The 16,578-nt window shown below is 35.2% G+C and overlaps 1 protein-coding gene across 3 annotated transcripts in view; it reads left to right on the forward strand.

The window, feature by feature from the left end:
• The window catches only part of LOC117342390 (NXPE family member 3-like), a 38,986-nt gene that overhangs the window by 11,231 nt on the left and 11,177 nt on the right, over positions 1-16,578 (forward strand). The window contains exons 2-6 of one of the 3 annotated variants that reach the window (XM_033904546.1): positions 2,684-2,858; positions 3,630-3,710; positions 8,164-8,910; positions 9,246-9,292; positions 10,223-12,046. In XM_033904546.1, coding sequence (XP_033760437.1) covers positions 2,794-2,858; positions 3,630-3,710; positions 8,164-8,910; positions 9,246-9,292; positions 10,223-11,028 — 1,746 coding nt within the window. In that variant the 5' untranslated portion in view covers positions 2,684-2,793 and the 3' untranslated portion in view covers positions 11,029-12,046. Of the gene's footprint in view, positions 1-2,683; positions 2,859-3,629; positions 3,711-5,111; positions 5,605-6,376; positions 6,458-8,163; positions 8,911-9,245; positions 9,293-10,222; positions 12,047-16,578 lie in introns of those variants that run through there. The other 2 variants (XM_033904545.1, XM_033904544.1) reach the window with 2 other exon arrangements.

Below are 16,578 nucleotides of genomic sequence, written 5' to 3' on the forward strand. Positions count from 1 at the left end.
CATAAGTTCATGATGGATTGTCTAGCAACACATAGACACGTCTATTACAGTGTGTATTCAGTTATGATTTGAAAGACACAAACAAGTCCCATCGAAAGGTGAGTGGCCCTGTTTATAAATTTCAAATTTGAAGGCATATATATTTTCAAAAACGGGCAATGTCACGCGGTGTCCACATAATTCCTACATTCAATCATACCTTTCTAAATATATCATTTCAGAACGCCTTTATTGTCGTACGGCGATCGCACACATTGATGACTTTCCGTGTATTAATTAGTACTAATATGCATACACAGTCTGTAGCTACTCGGCCAGGAATGAATTGGCCCCATATATGATCTGGTGTAGCAACACAAGTGTAAATCTCTACGGTAATATTGATCAGACTTTAAAATGCTTTAATATTTTAATTTCTGTACTAAAATACAAACATTGATCAGAATGGTACATGGCAGCATGTCCCAATTAAGCCAAACTTCACTAACCATACAAAGATGCACTACGTTTGCGTGTCACTATGGGACGACTAGCTCTGACGACGACGCCTGTTGTCCTCAAATCGCAGCTAAGTGTAAATCTGGTGCAGGACAAATCCTAATTTTCAGGGTCTGCATACAACATAACATTATTTTACTTTCATTCATAATATAACAAAAGAGGCCAAGGGCCTCGTAGCTCTCTGGACGTTGATACAGTAACGTGCCAATTTTAGTCTTTTTTTTTTTTTTTTTTTAATTTTGCTATATATTCTTTGTATTTTTAACTTTTTCAATGAATTTTCCTGACTTTGTGTATTGATCGTTTTAAATGAAATTTTGTACTCTTATAGAGAATCATAATATTTTCACTGTTTTCCGATGTATATGACTAGAGAAATCATATATATTTTTTACAATACCTAATTTTTTGAACGCCATTTTGACGTTATTTTAGTAACGTCATATAGAGAAATGGCGTCACACGGAAATTATCAGTGTAGACAATTCTGTATTGCTCCATAAATACTCAACGGAAAAATAAATAAATATTATGAGAAGAAACTATGGACATTTCTTCATAACATGACGAAATATTGTCAAAATCCGTTCACATACATATTGTAGTAATGTTTCATATCAGTGTGTTTGCTAGGGACGTATACGTATACCTCGCGAGACACTCTGTACACTGTAGCAGACGACATAATGTGTATAAAGTAACACGCATAGCAGCATTTTTTTGCAGCGGCACAGGGATACGTGTGTTGCAGCACATTACTATATACACATTACAGTGGGTTGATATAGGAACTTTGCCTCATAACTCCTCAGAATAACGTTCGGCATGTCCCTGTGACACCGAATATGTCCAAAATGACACCGTAAATTGACGATTACTCGAAAATGAAAACATTTAACAACTCAAATTTCTTGTCAAATCTAGTTCGTGTCGACCCCAATCATGTGTCTTGAAATCCATTCTGACAGTCCCACTGTTTCTGATATCCTCTGTCCACAAAATTTTAATAATTCTACTTCCGGCAAAAACATGAGAATGACTGCGTAAGCTCTCCTGGACTCCGTCCAGAGAGCTAAGAATTACATTGGCATGTTGTTTATTACTTACCCGCTTGTTTTTATTACTTTTTAATTGATGAGGTGCTGTGAAACAGCCACCTTAGGCGATCGTCGCCAAATTACGCTAGAGCAAATCCATTCGGAACTATCGGAGGAATCAAAATGTGGCTTATTTCTACGATAAGTCCCGATGAGTTCAGGATGGGGCCCGCAAATGATTTCCCTCCAAAAAAGCTAATTAGAACAACACACTATGTCACCTTCCGCAAAGTATTCGTTTGTGATTAAGTATGATTCACGCTTTTATATGTTTAAAGACATTTTTTTTTTAAAAGTTATATAAATTATAGTCAAACAGTTTGAATCGTACACAATGACATGTTTTATCCCTGAGTATTTCTAGAAACATATATTACATGTTTCTGGTATTGCGAACTATTTTCTATGCAAATTATTACGCTTGCTTCCTGGCTTGTGAGAGGGGAGGAAACTCGTATACACTATATAGTTGACGCGACATTGGCAAGTCACATTGATCTCTAGATCTTGGGTTCATAAAAATGGCCCTCGCCCGTCGAATACTGTTTTTAGTCTGGCATTTTCAATTTGGAAATCTATAAGTGAAATCTTCGATTGTTTATACATTCGATACTTGAAATGGAAGTAGACTACTTCCGATTCTTCATATCCGTGAAATAGGCCACACAAAAATGGCCGTGCTGGTTGAGTTGGTTGAAATGATTATGAGGCAAAACCTAACGTTAGCATGTTTCCGCAACAGAGAAGATATTTGTACCGTAAAAAATAAATTAATTAAAATGAATTTCTGATGAAAGTAGCATATTAAAAGTCCCTTTTCAGAAAGTTTTACTAGAAACGTATAAATCATTCGGACACATGAAATTCGACGTTTAAAAAAAAAAAAAAAAAACCAACAAAATCTTAATTTCCTAAAAATGTGTATAAGTATAAAGTGAGGAACACTCACATTTAGAAGCGACAAATCTCGTCCTTTTATTTTTAAGTTCAAACTCAACAAGTGTTGTTTGGCTGTCCACCTTAAATAACCTCACAGCAGAGTTACAGAGGTTCCAATTCAATGATGTAACTTTGTTGTTCCGTAGGATTTGCCTGCCTGCCTACATGTCGGACCACCTGATACATAAGCAGAAATAATACCCCAAGAAGACACCATCAACGCGAGGGAACGACTCTTTTACAGTGACGCACCATCATGGATAAACTCCTCTTGACTAAGGTGTTCGTGGTCTTAGCTATGATGGGGATTTTCTTCGTCACGTACGTATTGCGATTTACCTCCCTTTATTTAAAGTTTTCAATGGTAGTATATATGAAGGATAAGCAATGTATGTCGTTCACTATTGCAAATGTTTTATATCTTTCATTGCGATTTAACACGTATTCATATGTATTATCTCTAATTACCTGGAATCAATGGCTCCGCCTGGCAATTAATTCATATTGGTAGATTTATAACTAATCGAACGCATTACACATGACCTGTTGTGGATGTAACAGGAACCACGCGGACCTGATCGATTTGTTACAGTGTTAGTGGGTATAGTACACTCCCAGACGTTTTGGGTCTGAAAAATGAACTACACACGTGACTAGGTCCAGTTACATGTAGACTTTACCAAGTGTTTAGGTCCCTGTGATGTAACGGCCGGAGTGACGCTTTATCACTATAACTGTGTATATATCATTAAAAGAACCTGTGTCATTCCTGGACATAGTCTCGTGTTCTCGCTTAATATCCCTGGTAATATATATATATATATTTCCCCAATTAAACACTCGTGATCTCGATTAGTGTTCCTTGTAATAATGTCGTATAATGTGACAGGATGTAGTTGTATTCAGTTCCGCATTATCACTGACACAAACTAATAAAACGCACTCACCACTCACCACACGCACGCAGCTTGCATATATGTAGGCAACATATTACTGAAACGTGCTAATTTACGCGAGGCGGATTTACGCACATGCAAGTACATGTTATCAATGCATAAATATAGTAATTGACAACTTTATTTCTTCATTCAGGATAATGTACCTGGATGTCATCCCTATACCTATAAAGTATCTCACCAAACAGTTCCCGACAGACAACGAAGCCACCAAAAGGTAAGACCAAATTCACCAGCAATTGAAAGGCAGTTTACTTCATAGTGTAACACGTTTGACATGTTTTTGAGTTTAGAGTTTTATTTTGAGTTATAAATTTGTTTAGCTAATACATAAAAGTATTATGACATTTGTCACTTGTTTTATATAAACCTCCAAAATGTCACAGGGACATTTATTGAAGGGACTTGTTACAGGAACAATGAAATGTTTTACCCACAACACATTTGAGCTCATAATTTGCAGCATATCATTCTCTTGAGAATATACGACCATTTGACAGCATTTTGCATTATTTTGATAGTTTCTGGGATAAAAAATGTGAACTCTGTCCTAAACCTCTGATGGGCAACACTAAGTAAGTCACGCACCCCTTGGACCTTTTTAATTTTATCGACACCGTAAATTGACGATTACTCGAAAATGAAAACATTTAACAACTCAAATTTCTTGTCAAATCTAGTTCGTGTCGACCCCAATCATGTGTCTTGAAATCCATTCTGACAGTCCCACTGTTTCTGATATCCTCTGTCCACAAAATTTTAATAATTCTACTTCCGGCAAAAACATGAGAATGACTGCGTAAGCTCTCCTGGACTCCGTCCAGAGAGCTAAGAATTACATTGGCATGTTGTTTATTACTTACCCGCTTGTTTTTATTACTTTTTAATTTATGAGGTGCTGTGAAACAGCCACCTTAGGCGATCGTCGCCAAATTACGCTAGAGCAAATCCATTCGGAACTATCGGAGGAATCAAAATGTGGCTTATTTCTACGATAAGTCCCGATGAGTTCAGGATGGGGCCCGCAAATGATTTCCCTCCAAAAAAGCTAATTAGAACAACACACTATGTCACCTTCCGCAAAGTATTCGTTTGTGATTAAGTATGATTCACGCTTTTATATGTTTAAAGACATTTTTTTTAAAAAAGTTATATAAATTATAGTCAAACAGTTTGAATCGTACACAATGACATGTTTTATCCCTGAGTATTTCTAGAAACATATATTACATGTTTCTGGTATTGCGAACTATTTTCTATGCAAATTATTACGCTTGCTTCCTGGCTTGTGAGAGGGGAGGAAACTCGTATACACTATATAGTTGACGCGACATTGGCAAGTCACATTGATCTCTAGATCTTGGGTTCATAAAAATGGCCCTCGCCCGTCGAATACAGTTTTTAGTCTGGCATTTTCAATTTGGAAATCTATAAGTGAAATCTTCGATTGTTTATACATTCGATACTTGAAATGGAAGTAGACTACTTCCGATTCTTCATATCCGTGAAATAGGCCACACAAAAATGGCCGTGCTGGTTGAGTTGGTTGAAATGATTATGAGGCAAAACCTAACGTTAGCATGTTTCCGCAACAGAGAAGATATTTGTACCGTAAAAAATAAATTAATTAAAATGAATTTCTGATGAAAGTAGCATATTAAAAGTCCCTTTTCAGAAAGTTTTACTAGAAACGTATAAATCATTCGGACACATGAAATTCGACGTTTAAAAAAAAAAAAAAACCCAACAAAATCTTAATTTCCTAAAAATGTGTATAAGTATAAAGTGAGGAACACTCACATTTAGAAGCGACAAATCTCGTCCTTTTATTTTTAAGTTCAAACTCAACAAGTGTTGTTTGGCTGTCCACCTTGAATAACCTCACAGCAGAGTTACAGAGGTTCCAATTCAATGATGTAACTTTGTTGTTCCGTAGGATTTGCCTGCCTGCCTACATGTCGGACCACCTGATACATAAGCAGAAATAATACCCCAAGAAGACACCATCAACGCGAGGGAACGACTCTTTTACAGTGACGCACCATCATGGATAAACTCCTCTTGACTAAGGTGTTCGTGGTCTTAGCTATGATGGGGATTTTCTTCGTCACGTACGTATTGCGATTTACCTCCCTTTATTTAAAGTTTTCAATGGTAGTACATATGAAGGATAAGCAATGTATGTCGTTCACTATTGCAAATGTTTTATATCTTTCATTGCGATTTAACACGTATTCATATGTATTATCTCTAATTACCTGGAATCAATGGCTCCGCCTGGCAATTAATTCATATTGGTAGATTTATAACTAATCGAACCATTACACATGACCTGTTGTGGATGTAACAGGAACCACGCGGACCTGATCGATTTGTTACAGTGTTAGTGGGTATAGTACACTCCCAGACGTTTTGGGTCTGAAAAATGAACTACACACGTGACTAGGTCCAGTTACATGTAGACTTTACCAAGTGTTTAGGTCCCTGTGATGTAACGGCCGGAGTGACGCTTTATCACTATAACTGTGTATATATCATTAAAAGAACCTGTGTCATTCCTGGACATAGTCTCGTGTTCTCGCTTAATATCCCTGGTAATATATATATATATATATTTCCCCAATTAAACACTCGTGATCTCGATTAGTGTTCCTTGTAATAATGTCGTATAATGTGACAGGATGTAGTTGTATTCAGTTCCGCATTATCACTGACACAAACTAATAAAACGCACTCACCACTCACCACACGCACGCAGCTTGCATATATGTAGGCAACATATTACTGAAACGTGCTAATTTACGCGAGGCGGATTTACGCACATGCAAGTACATGTTATCAATGCATAAATATAGTAATTGACAACTTTATTTCTTCATTCAGGATAATGTACCTGGATGTCATCCCTATACCTATAAAGTATCTCACCAAACAGTTCCCGACAGACAACGAAGCCACCAAAAGGTAAGACCAAATTCACCAGCAATTGAAAGGCAGTTTACTTCATAGTGTAACACGTTTGACATGTTTTTGAGTTTAGAGTTTTATTTTGAGTTATAAATTTGTTTAGCTAATACATAAAAGTATTATGACATTTGTCACTTGTTTTATATAAACCTCCAAAATGTCACAGGGACATTTATTGAAGGGACTTGTTACAGGAACAATGAAATGTTTTACCCACAACACATTTGAGCTCATAATTTGCAGCATATCATTCTCTTGAGAATATACGACCATTTGACAGCATTTTGCATTATTTTGATAGTTTCTGGGATAAAAAATGTGAACTCTGTCCTAAACCTCTGATGGGCAACACTAAGTAAGTCACGCACCCCTTGGACCTTTTTAATTTTTTAGATATACATGTATGTCATAAGTTTTCTCTAAGTTTGCTACATATAACACCTGGTTTAAGTTGGTTCGTGGGCAAAATTCAATTGTTCCTTTAACATGTCCTTTACTGTGATATCAAATCTATTAGATTCAATTATATTATTTGGACATTGGTAACTACAAAGTGATGTATACTACAAAAGTTACTTCCGTTGTGATTCATTACATATTTTGATTGGATATCGCTCAATTTAACGTTTATAAAGACTTTTTTGTAAATGTTAATTAATGATCATGTTGTTAACTGTATGTGCTATATGGTTGCATATTATACCTTGAACTAACCACGTTATCCAGATTTTTCATTTTGGATTGGTCATCTAATGACCAGGCAAAAATTACTACTGCAAAGTGTACATGTATATAGAAATTAAAGCATTTAAAACGACACGCATTTATGTTATAACACATGACAATTACCAACTGATATTTGATGTTCGGTTTCCACAATCAAAGACTTTTAACTAACATATCATTGTGCAAAATTACTGTTTATTTAGCAGACAGACATTAACCTCATTTGTGGTTTTGAGTCTTTAATTTTTTAGCCAATACGAAAAATTAACACACCACTTGTCAAATATATACAAATGATTTCAAAGTCATTAATCAATCTTCCAAATTGACACTGAAACATTTATAAAGGTTGCTTCCTGGTTTTGGTCAAATTGTTTCTGTAAGCGGTCATTTACTATGGTATTAAATCTATTAGATTCACTTTTCGTTTCCAACTTGGTAGCTACAAAGTAGATTCACTTTTCGTTTCTAACTTGGTTGCTAAAAAGTAGATTGAAAGCAACGAATCACTTCAATACAACACACCATTGAACTATATAATTCAAAAGTACAAGAACAGTACAAGTAATGCAGTGTATACTTCCCGAAAACCAGTCTTCAGTTCCAGAGACTGTTAATTGAATACGCCAATTTTGTAAAAGTTAATTTATGCTCACGTTACTAAATATAGGCGCTATTTAGTATGTATTTTGTTATATTTATTTTAACTAACCACGATATAAAAAAAACAAGATATTTTTTGATTGGTGAGCTAATGACCTAGCAAAGAATACTTCTGCATACTGTACATGTTAATACTACTATACCACATGCAAATATTGAGAAACGAAAGCATTTTGGATGACACGCATAAAAGGTATAACAAATGACAATTAACAACTGAAATTTGATGGCCGGGTTCCATTTATCAAATCCGATTATTTAGAATATCATAGTGTATAATGACTTTTTTTTATTTGACATTTTGTCTCGTTCAGCTCACGGACAGTGACCATAACCGAAAGACGAGCTACCAATGTGCCTTCTTTAAAAGACGATAAGATGCATTCTGAATACAAAACTGCTATCAAGACTGCCTTGAAATTCCCAAGGGCGGATATTTCCAGAAACATCCTGGATCGGTATCCTGAGTACCGCCAGATACAGCGAGTTGATGATTTTAAGGAACTTTATGATCCTCGCTTTTCTGTGGTAGAGCTTGACAGACAATCAGGGCCCTTAACAGCTGGTTCACAACTCACGATCAGAATATCTCTTTATAATGGCTATAACCAGTCACTGACTCAAGGAGGCGATCTATTCAATATTTGGCTTCGGAATACGGAAGGAACCTCAATTGTTGCTGGTCACGTAGTCGACCATATGAACGGAACTTACACAGGTCACGTGATGGCGTTTTGGGCCGGAGATGTCGCTGTAAAAGTTACCGTCACAAACACGAAAGAGGGAATCGGCTTATATACTAACTACGTACATGAGCATGGCTCTTACAAGTTTATTAATGCAACATTTTCGGAGAACAAGAAAACTGAAATGACTCAATGTGCACCAACGATGTCTTCTTGGTTGAACCAAACATACAGAGGATTCTGTAACCTGACTGAGGAAAATTACAATATTTCTTTATTCTGTGGGAAGCCGAGGTCCGTTTCGTGTAGGAACTGGGAAAAATATGGCTGGGATGATTCACTGTATTTTAATGGAAATGTAGAGAAAATACTTCGGTAAACAAAGAACAAATTAACACAGATTATAATATATAGAGAATGTAAATTAATATTGCAACAACATTCTTCAAATTGAAAAAAAACTAATAATATAGTTTACACATTCATTGAAAAACATTTCTTGTGTAGAAACATTTGTGTACACTGAAGGAGTTTAATAAATGCTACATAGTAGCTTGATCTGAAATGAAATTTTAACAATTACAATTGCAATTAAACGAATAATTTTGCTGTATTATTATACCAATAATTAAGTAAATAGTAACAATATATTTTTTTCTTAGAAACAAAGGTTAGAAAATAAGATGTAATGTGAGAATGTTTTTTTTCAGCTACAAGGACGTTTTATTGAAAGAAATACAACTGACTATTGTTCCAAGTAGGTGGTAAATCAATCATAATGATATGATTATTTTGCTTCGGTTTTGCTCTGATCTTTTAACCGCGCAACTTTTATTGAGGGAATTTACTCTCATTATTAACCGCGCAACTTCTGCTGAGAGATTTTACTCCCATTATTAATAACACACAACTTCTGTAAAGGGAATTAACTCTGATTATTGACCGTGTGACTTCTGTTGAGGGATTTCACTCTGATTATTGAACACGTGACTTCTGTTGAGGGATTTCACTCTGATTATTGAACACGTGACTTCTGTTGAGCGATTTCACTCTGATTATTGAACATGTGAGTTCTGTTGAGGGATTTCACTCTGATTATTGAACTGTGGCTTCTATTGAGGGATTTCACTCTGATTATTAACTGTGGCTTCTATTGAGGGATTTCAATCTGATTATTGATCGTGCAAAAAGAACTTCTGTTGAGGTATTTCACTCTGATTATTAACCACACAACTTCTGTTGAGAGCTTTTACTTTGATTATTAACCACGCAACTTCTGTTGAAGTTTTTCACTCTGATTATTAACCGCACAACTTTTATTGAGAGCTTTTGCTCTGATTATTTACTGCGTAACTTCAGTTTAGGTATTTCCCTTTGCGATATATGTTTTGCTTATCCTCCATATGACATCTGATTACTATATCCTGGTTTTCACGTTGAAAACAAGACATTATTAATTTTGATATTAAATATAAACATGACGTGTCATTTGAACAGAAGACCATGGCACATAACGTAATTTTCTCTACATTTCTCAATGATTTCTTTTGTTTAATAGTTTTTCTTTCATTAAGCTAAGTTTAATGTACTTTTAATTGAATAGGATTATATCTACACTACATTATTTCGTTTATGCTTATTATATTTGATTTTTGATTTCACTCATACAATAATTTCCGTGTTTTAGGTTCTAATGGCGATCTAGATTACCCAGTGCCTAAAACACCATGCAATGCTTTGCCTCCCGCTTTAACATGGAACAGCACAGTACCATCTGGTTTCCTCTATAGAGGAAAGTATCACAACCTGATATGCCAAGCAACAATGGATCCCAGTGGGGAGAAATATCGGGCATGTCTAAAAGACCGACACGTTATTTCGATTGGAGATTCTACAACGAGACAATGGTTCCTGCGTCTGGCGACCATTTTGGGAATACAAAATTCCGCTGGTATTCCATCAAATGCTAAATGGCAAAAATTCGCTCATGCCTTTAACCATACACTTGGACTTGACATTGAATGGCAACCACATGAGCTTCCGTTCCACGGGACTCCGGGTTCGGACAGAAAGAACATTAAATCTGTAGCCTATAGGCTGGACAGAATTCCTGGTAAAAGCACCGCCGTCGTTATTATCCACTGGTACGCCCATATCGCTAGGTGTTGTGACCACTTAGCCTTACGAGAGCATGTGCGAAATGCAAAAACGTCCATAATGAGGCTTCTGAAAAGGTCACCGGATGTTCAAATCTTCATTAAAGGTCCTCATCTCATAACATATCACAACGCTATAAAGCCGTATGCTTATATTGGTATGTTCGTGGAACAGGTTTTACGGGAAGAGTTTGATAATTTAAGTGACAGAATCATCTACCTTGAACAGTGGGACATGTCGATAGCCGCAGAAAATATCAATATTCATCCTTACGGTATTTTGGACAATATATCATTAAATAACCTAATAAATTTTTCATGTAAATATCCAAATTAGAACGAGGAGTTGCAATAACACAAAGAATTCAAAGTTGCTTGCCACCTGCTACTTCAATGGGTTGTACAAAACAAAACATACACAATACTTGCATCTTTTATTTCAGATACAGTGTTAGGTTGAGTAGAGCGAATTAAACTGCATCCTAAATAGTATGATAAGAGAAAAGTTATCTGAATATTTCTTTGTTCAATTAATTCATTTATTAAGACATGACAAATATGTATGTATATATACATGTACATGTATATGTACACAATTTCTAAATATAAGGATTGACAGGTTTCAATCCCGTATACAGTAAATGTCCTCAAACACCGGATGGCTTTCATACTCCACTCGTCTTTCATTAATATTTTATGCAATCATAAAACATACCTACATCCCTAATTATATGCATTACATTTTAATATATATAATCGTTAAATTAAATCATATTTTACTGTTTTCTTGTCCTACCGTTAGTTAATGAATATTGTTTTTTTTTTAATGCATAATCTTTCGTCTGTTTAGGAAGTGGCCACGACTAAAACAACTTGTCGATAGTTTTGTGTTAGTTGTATTGGAAGATTTTTTTAGTTGTGTTTTGATTGAATTGTTTTGTTATGCGTTTTTTGTCGATTTGAAATGCCTCTCATCTTATTGTTTATCTTTATTTATTTAGAGTGTAGTAGATAGTAAGCCATTCTTATATTACGGGTTATGATTAGAGTAGCATCTACAATTTGGTTGTGTTGTCTAGATACATTATACGAAAGCCAATCTCTGGAATGTACCTTTACCTAATGTTGTCTTATAATACAAGGTAAGAATGGAAGTAAATGGATGAATAAGCTATGTTAATATGACATTTAATTTTGAATATGTATATATTTATATTTCCCCTATTACTCGAAACCTAGGTGCCGCGGTGGCCCAGTGGTTAAGGTGTACCGACACTTTAACACTAGCCCTCCACCACTGGGTTGCGAGTTCGAAACCTACGTGGGGCAGTTGCCAGGTACTGACCGTAGGCCGGTGGTGTTTCTCCAGATACACCAGCTTTCCTCCACCTCCAAAACCTGGCACGTCCTTAAACGACCCTGGCTGTTAATAGGACGTAAAACAAACCAAACCAATACTCGAAACCGACGTTACAGAATCACTCGTGATCTCGATAACATAACCTGTTTTTTAAACGAACATTAATGTTCGGTTATTGCAATCAAGAACTGGACTGAGAAATATGACCATATTTGGTAACCACATTCACCAATACGCCATCTGCTGTTTGTTTCGATGAAATATGGCTGCCCCCATTGCCTTACGCTTCAAATAATTTACCTGCAAAAACATCTTCGTTTTATATAGTAGTTTTACCGAAAATGTTTAAATATATTCAGTAGATATTTTCAAGATGCATACGATTTGAGAAATGCATAACGCTAGCGAAATGTTAAGACTAAATGAACTTTGCGAATAACTCCAGGTCAATATATTTATGTAAACAACTATTGCGCAGGCGCATTCGTCTCCGGATGTTTAAAAAGTTTTGCTCTTCCGTGTTCATTCCAAAACGGCTGACATTATAGCATAGGTCAGCAAATATGTCCGCGATTTACTTAAATGTGTAATATGTATATTCTAGAATGTTACATCATTATCAACTAGGTGTGTATTTCTATAATTTAGAGAAAGAAATATATCAATAACGGCATACGAGACGATACATTGTATCATACTATACATGTAGGTAACTGTACGTGTTAACGGTGTTTGCGAGAAAGAACTGTACATATGTATATGCTTACAATTAGGTGGCATTTGTGGTCAGGGTGACTGGTCATAGCGTTAACGTTGTCATCGATTTCCATATACCAATTTCCTTTGACAAAAATAAATCAAATGCAAATGATAATATCTTGTTATGTGCTCGAGATTGCTTGTTGCAGGCGATACTTGGAACGTATTTACTGTTGTAAGGGAGGTAACTGAAAGATTACGGAAATCAAAAGTTAAACCAATTTGATTGGTCGATTCTTCCATGACTCTGGCAGGGGGTTTACAATCGAAGTGACATATAACTACGGCAATATTCAGATGATATCAACAATAACATTTTTGGATACGTGTGGTTGGTAGTTGTCATGTTTAAAATGAACAATTATATAGCTTGTTTTTATTTCGGCAAAGACGAGAATATTTACTGAAACGGACCACACGTGAAGCGGACTTGAAAATACCGAAACGAAGAAAAATGGGGCTTAATTATAATATAAATTGGCATTATTTTCAGAGGATTGACCAAAATATATGTTCTTCAATGCCTAATTGTTTCCTATATAAAATATTAGAGGTTTATTTGACCGAATTTTAAATTAATTATGCATTTGCGAATCGCGGCCCGATTGTCGTTAGAGTTGAATTACCGAAATGGCCGATAGTGGACCCAAAATCGACATTTACCTGGAAGTATTTTGAAATAATTTGCAAAATACCGAATTCTCGACCAAATTTTCGATTGTGACGAACTACTGAGACGGTGTTAAGTTCATGTTAAGTCAATCTGATTAAAATCAGCTGTTACATGGCTACGTTTACTATGCACTACGTCTACTAGGTAAATTTTTTTAAAGACGGAAATCCGGATTATCTAAAAACAAATGCAAAAATACTTGTGATATTCACTTAATTTGATATTCAGCCGTTAATTGTTATCTGTAGTTTTATAACTTCTGATATATTGTGATTGATACTCTATATAATATTGCTGTGGAACTTGTGTTATTTTTCAAACAAATTCATTTTAATAATTTGTTAATTTAGAATTTTCATCAAGTCATGATCAAGACTTGAAATTCTCACTACACAATACTTCAAACACGGAGTGATCAATGAATTGATAAACTGAAAATTGAAGTCAAGCAAATGAGTTAATATTTACCTTCAATATTTTTTCAATATACAACAAATGTTCAGATGACTGTTTGTGCCATGCTGTTACAAGATTTCAGTTACAATTCTAAAATTGAATTAGTATGTAAATATATGTTATCCTGTCAATATCCACAAAGCGAGTGTAGTCTACTGTACTCAAAGTCATGCCAGTATATAGCGGTACATATACTTACTGCTTACATCTAGTGCTTACTTGTGTGAACTATTAATCAACAACAAAATGGTTCATATATTTCTATATATGACTTCACAAATTATGTGGTGTCTGAAGATCTGAATGAAGTTAATAAACGATGTATTAAATTATTTTTATGAAATATTCAAGTCACAGATCATTCTCTTTTAAAAATATTGATTTCAGGTCCATTTTGGTAATTCAACTATGACGGCAATCAGGCCTCGAATGGCGAATGATTACAAAAATTTTAAATACGTCTCGGTCAAATAAACCCCTAATAGTTTACATATGATTAATTTTGACATTGGAGAACATATAATTGTGTCCATTCTCTAATATAAGCACTGGTAGAAAGTACAGAATAGAGCTTCATTAATATATTCTCAAAATTACTAATTACCCCGGTAAATATAACATTTTACATAAACCTCCCATGACTGATGGTGAACTTAAACTTGCAAATCTCTTGTGTCATTCCAAGTTTGATATGTGTAAATATATACACGTACGGTATATATATAGATATAGATATGGAATGATTCACAAATTTGCATACAGTTATGGAATCTTATAACACCCCGAAAAATGTTCTCTCCACATAAAGGATGTGATTTGTGCAATTACATTGCTGAACTGTGTGGTTCACTATGATTGGATGATCAACATCGGAAAGGGACAATAAATAGGGAATGTGTCATCCCATCGAATGGACTGTAACCTTTATCAGCTTTGAAGTTGAAAATGAAGCTTGAAGTTTTCTTTTCCTATTTGCTGAATTATTTGATGAAGATAGTCTTTATATGGTTGTTATTCTTTATCACATTGTGTACAATACTGTAATTATACCAGAAGTATATCTTCTCATACAAAAATTTATTAACATCAAATGATTCCTGAACAAAAGGAGTCAAGTTTTTTGTTTTGAAGTACCATACATGCTTGAGTACAGTTTCGATAGGATACATTCCTAATCCGGGCCTTGATTAGCAGCTCTGGTTTTGGTTTTCAGTAGTTCTTTATGTGTGTTTCATCATATTAAGTTGAAATATGCTAAACTAACGATGGAACTAGCCTAAATTTAGTGCATATCAGAAGTTGGCATCAATAAGGTCACAGAGTCCTGGCTGTATTATAACTGATGATGCCTTCCCGAAAGAAAGAAGACTTATTTTATTTTCATCCACCCAAGATAGATCAACAAACTTCCAATTTCAATTAGGACCTTACAGAAACATGCATGTGTTAAATCATATCAGAACAGCTACAAACATTTCAAATTGTTTGCAATTAATTCCTAAACCAATATCAGTAAATTTATCAACTTTAAACTTAGAAGATTACTGATTTTGCATTAAACAATAATGTTCGTTTACAGTACTTCCAGTACTTTGATTATATTTCTCGATCACATGTGATCTCGATTAAAAAAATCATTAGTTACATTTTCCCAATCACTCGTGGTCTTGATTACAGAACAATAAGTTATATTTTCTCAGTCTCTCTTGATCTTGATGACGGAACCATTTTTTTTTGTATTTTCTCAATCACTCATGATCTCGATTAAAGAACCATTATGTTTTTAGCCCACCATCATCAGACGGTGGGCTATTCAAATCGCCCTGCGTTCGTCCGTCCGTCCGTCCGTAAACAATTCTTGTTATCGCTACTCCTCAAAAAGTACTGAAGAGATCTTTCTCAAATTTCATATGTAGGTTCCCCTTGGTGCCTAGTTATGCATATTGCATTTTGAGACCAATGGGAAAACAACATGGCCGACAGGCAGCCATCTTGGATTTTGACAATTGAAGTTTGTTATCGCTATTTCTCAGAAAGTAATGAAAGGATCTTTCTGAAATTTCATATGTATGTTTCACTTGGTGCTTGGTTATGCATATTGCATTTTGAGACCAATCGGAAAACAACATGGCCGACAGACAGCCATCTTTGATTTTGACAATTGAAGTTTGTTATCGCTATTTCTGAGAAAGTACTGAAGGGATCTTTCTGAAATTTCATATGTAGTTTCCCCTTGGTGCCTTGTTATGCATATTGTATTTTGAGACCAATCGGAAAACAATATGGCCGACAGGCAGCCATCTTGGATTTTGACAATTGAAGTTCGTTATCGCTATTTCTCAGAAAGAAATGAAGAGATCTTTCTGAAATTGCAGATGTATGTTCCCCTTGGTGCCTAGTTATGCATATTGCATTTTGAGACCAATCAGAAAACAACATGGCCGACAGGCAGCCATCTTGGATTTTGACCATTGAAGTTTGTTATCGCTATTTCTGAGAAAGTACTGATGGGATCTTTCTGAAATTTCATATGTAGGTTCCCCTTGGTGCCTTGTTATGCATATTGCATTTTGAGACCAATCGGAAAACAACATGGCCGACAGGCAGCCATCTTGGATTTTGACAATTGAAGTTCGTTA

The sequence above is a fragment of the Pecten maximus genome, chromosome 14 (assembly GCF_902652985.1).
Source record: "Pecten maximus chromosome 14, xPecMax1.1, whole genome shotgun sequence".
Taxonomy (NCBI): domain Eukaryota; kingdom Metazoa; phylum Mollusca; class Bivalvia; order Pectinida; family Pectinidae; genus Pecten; species Pecten maximus.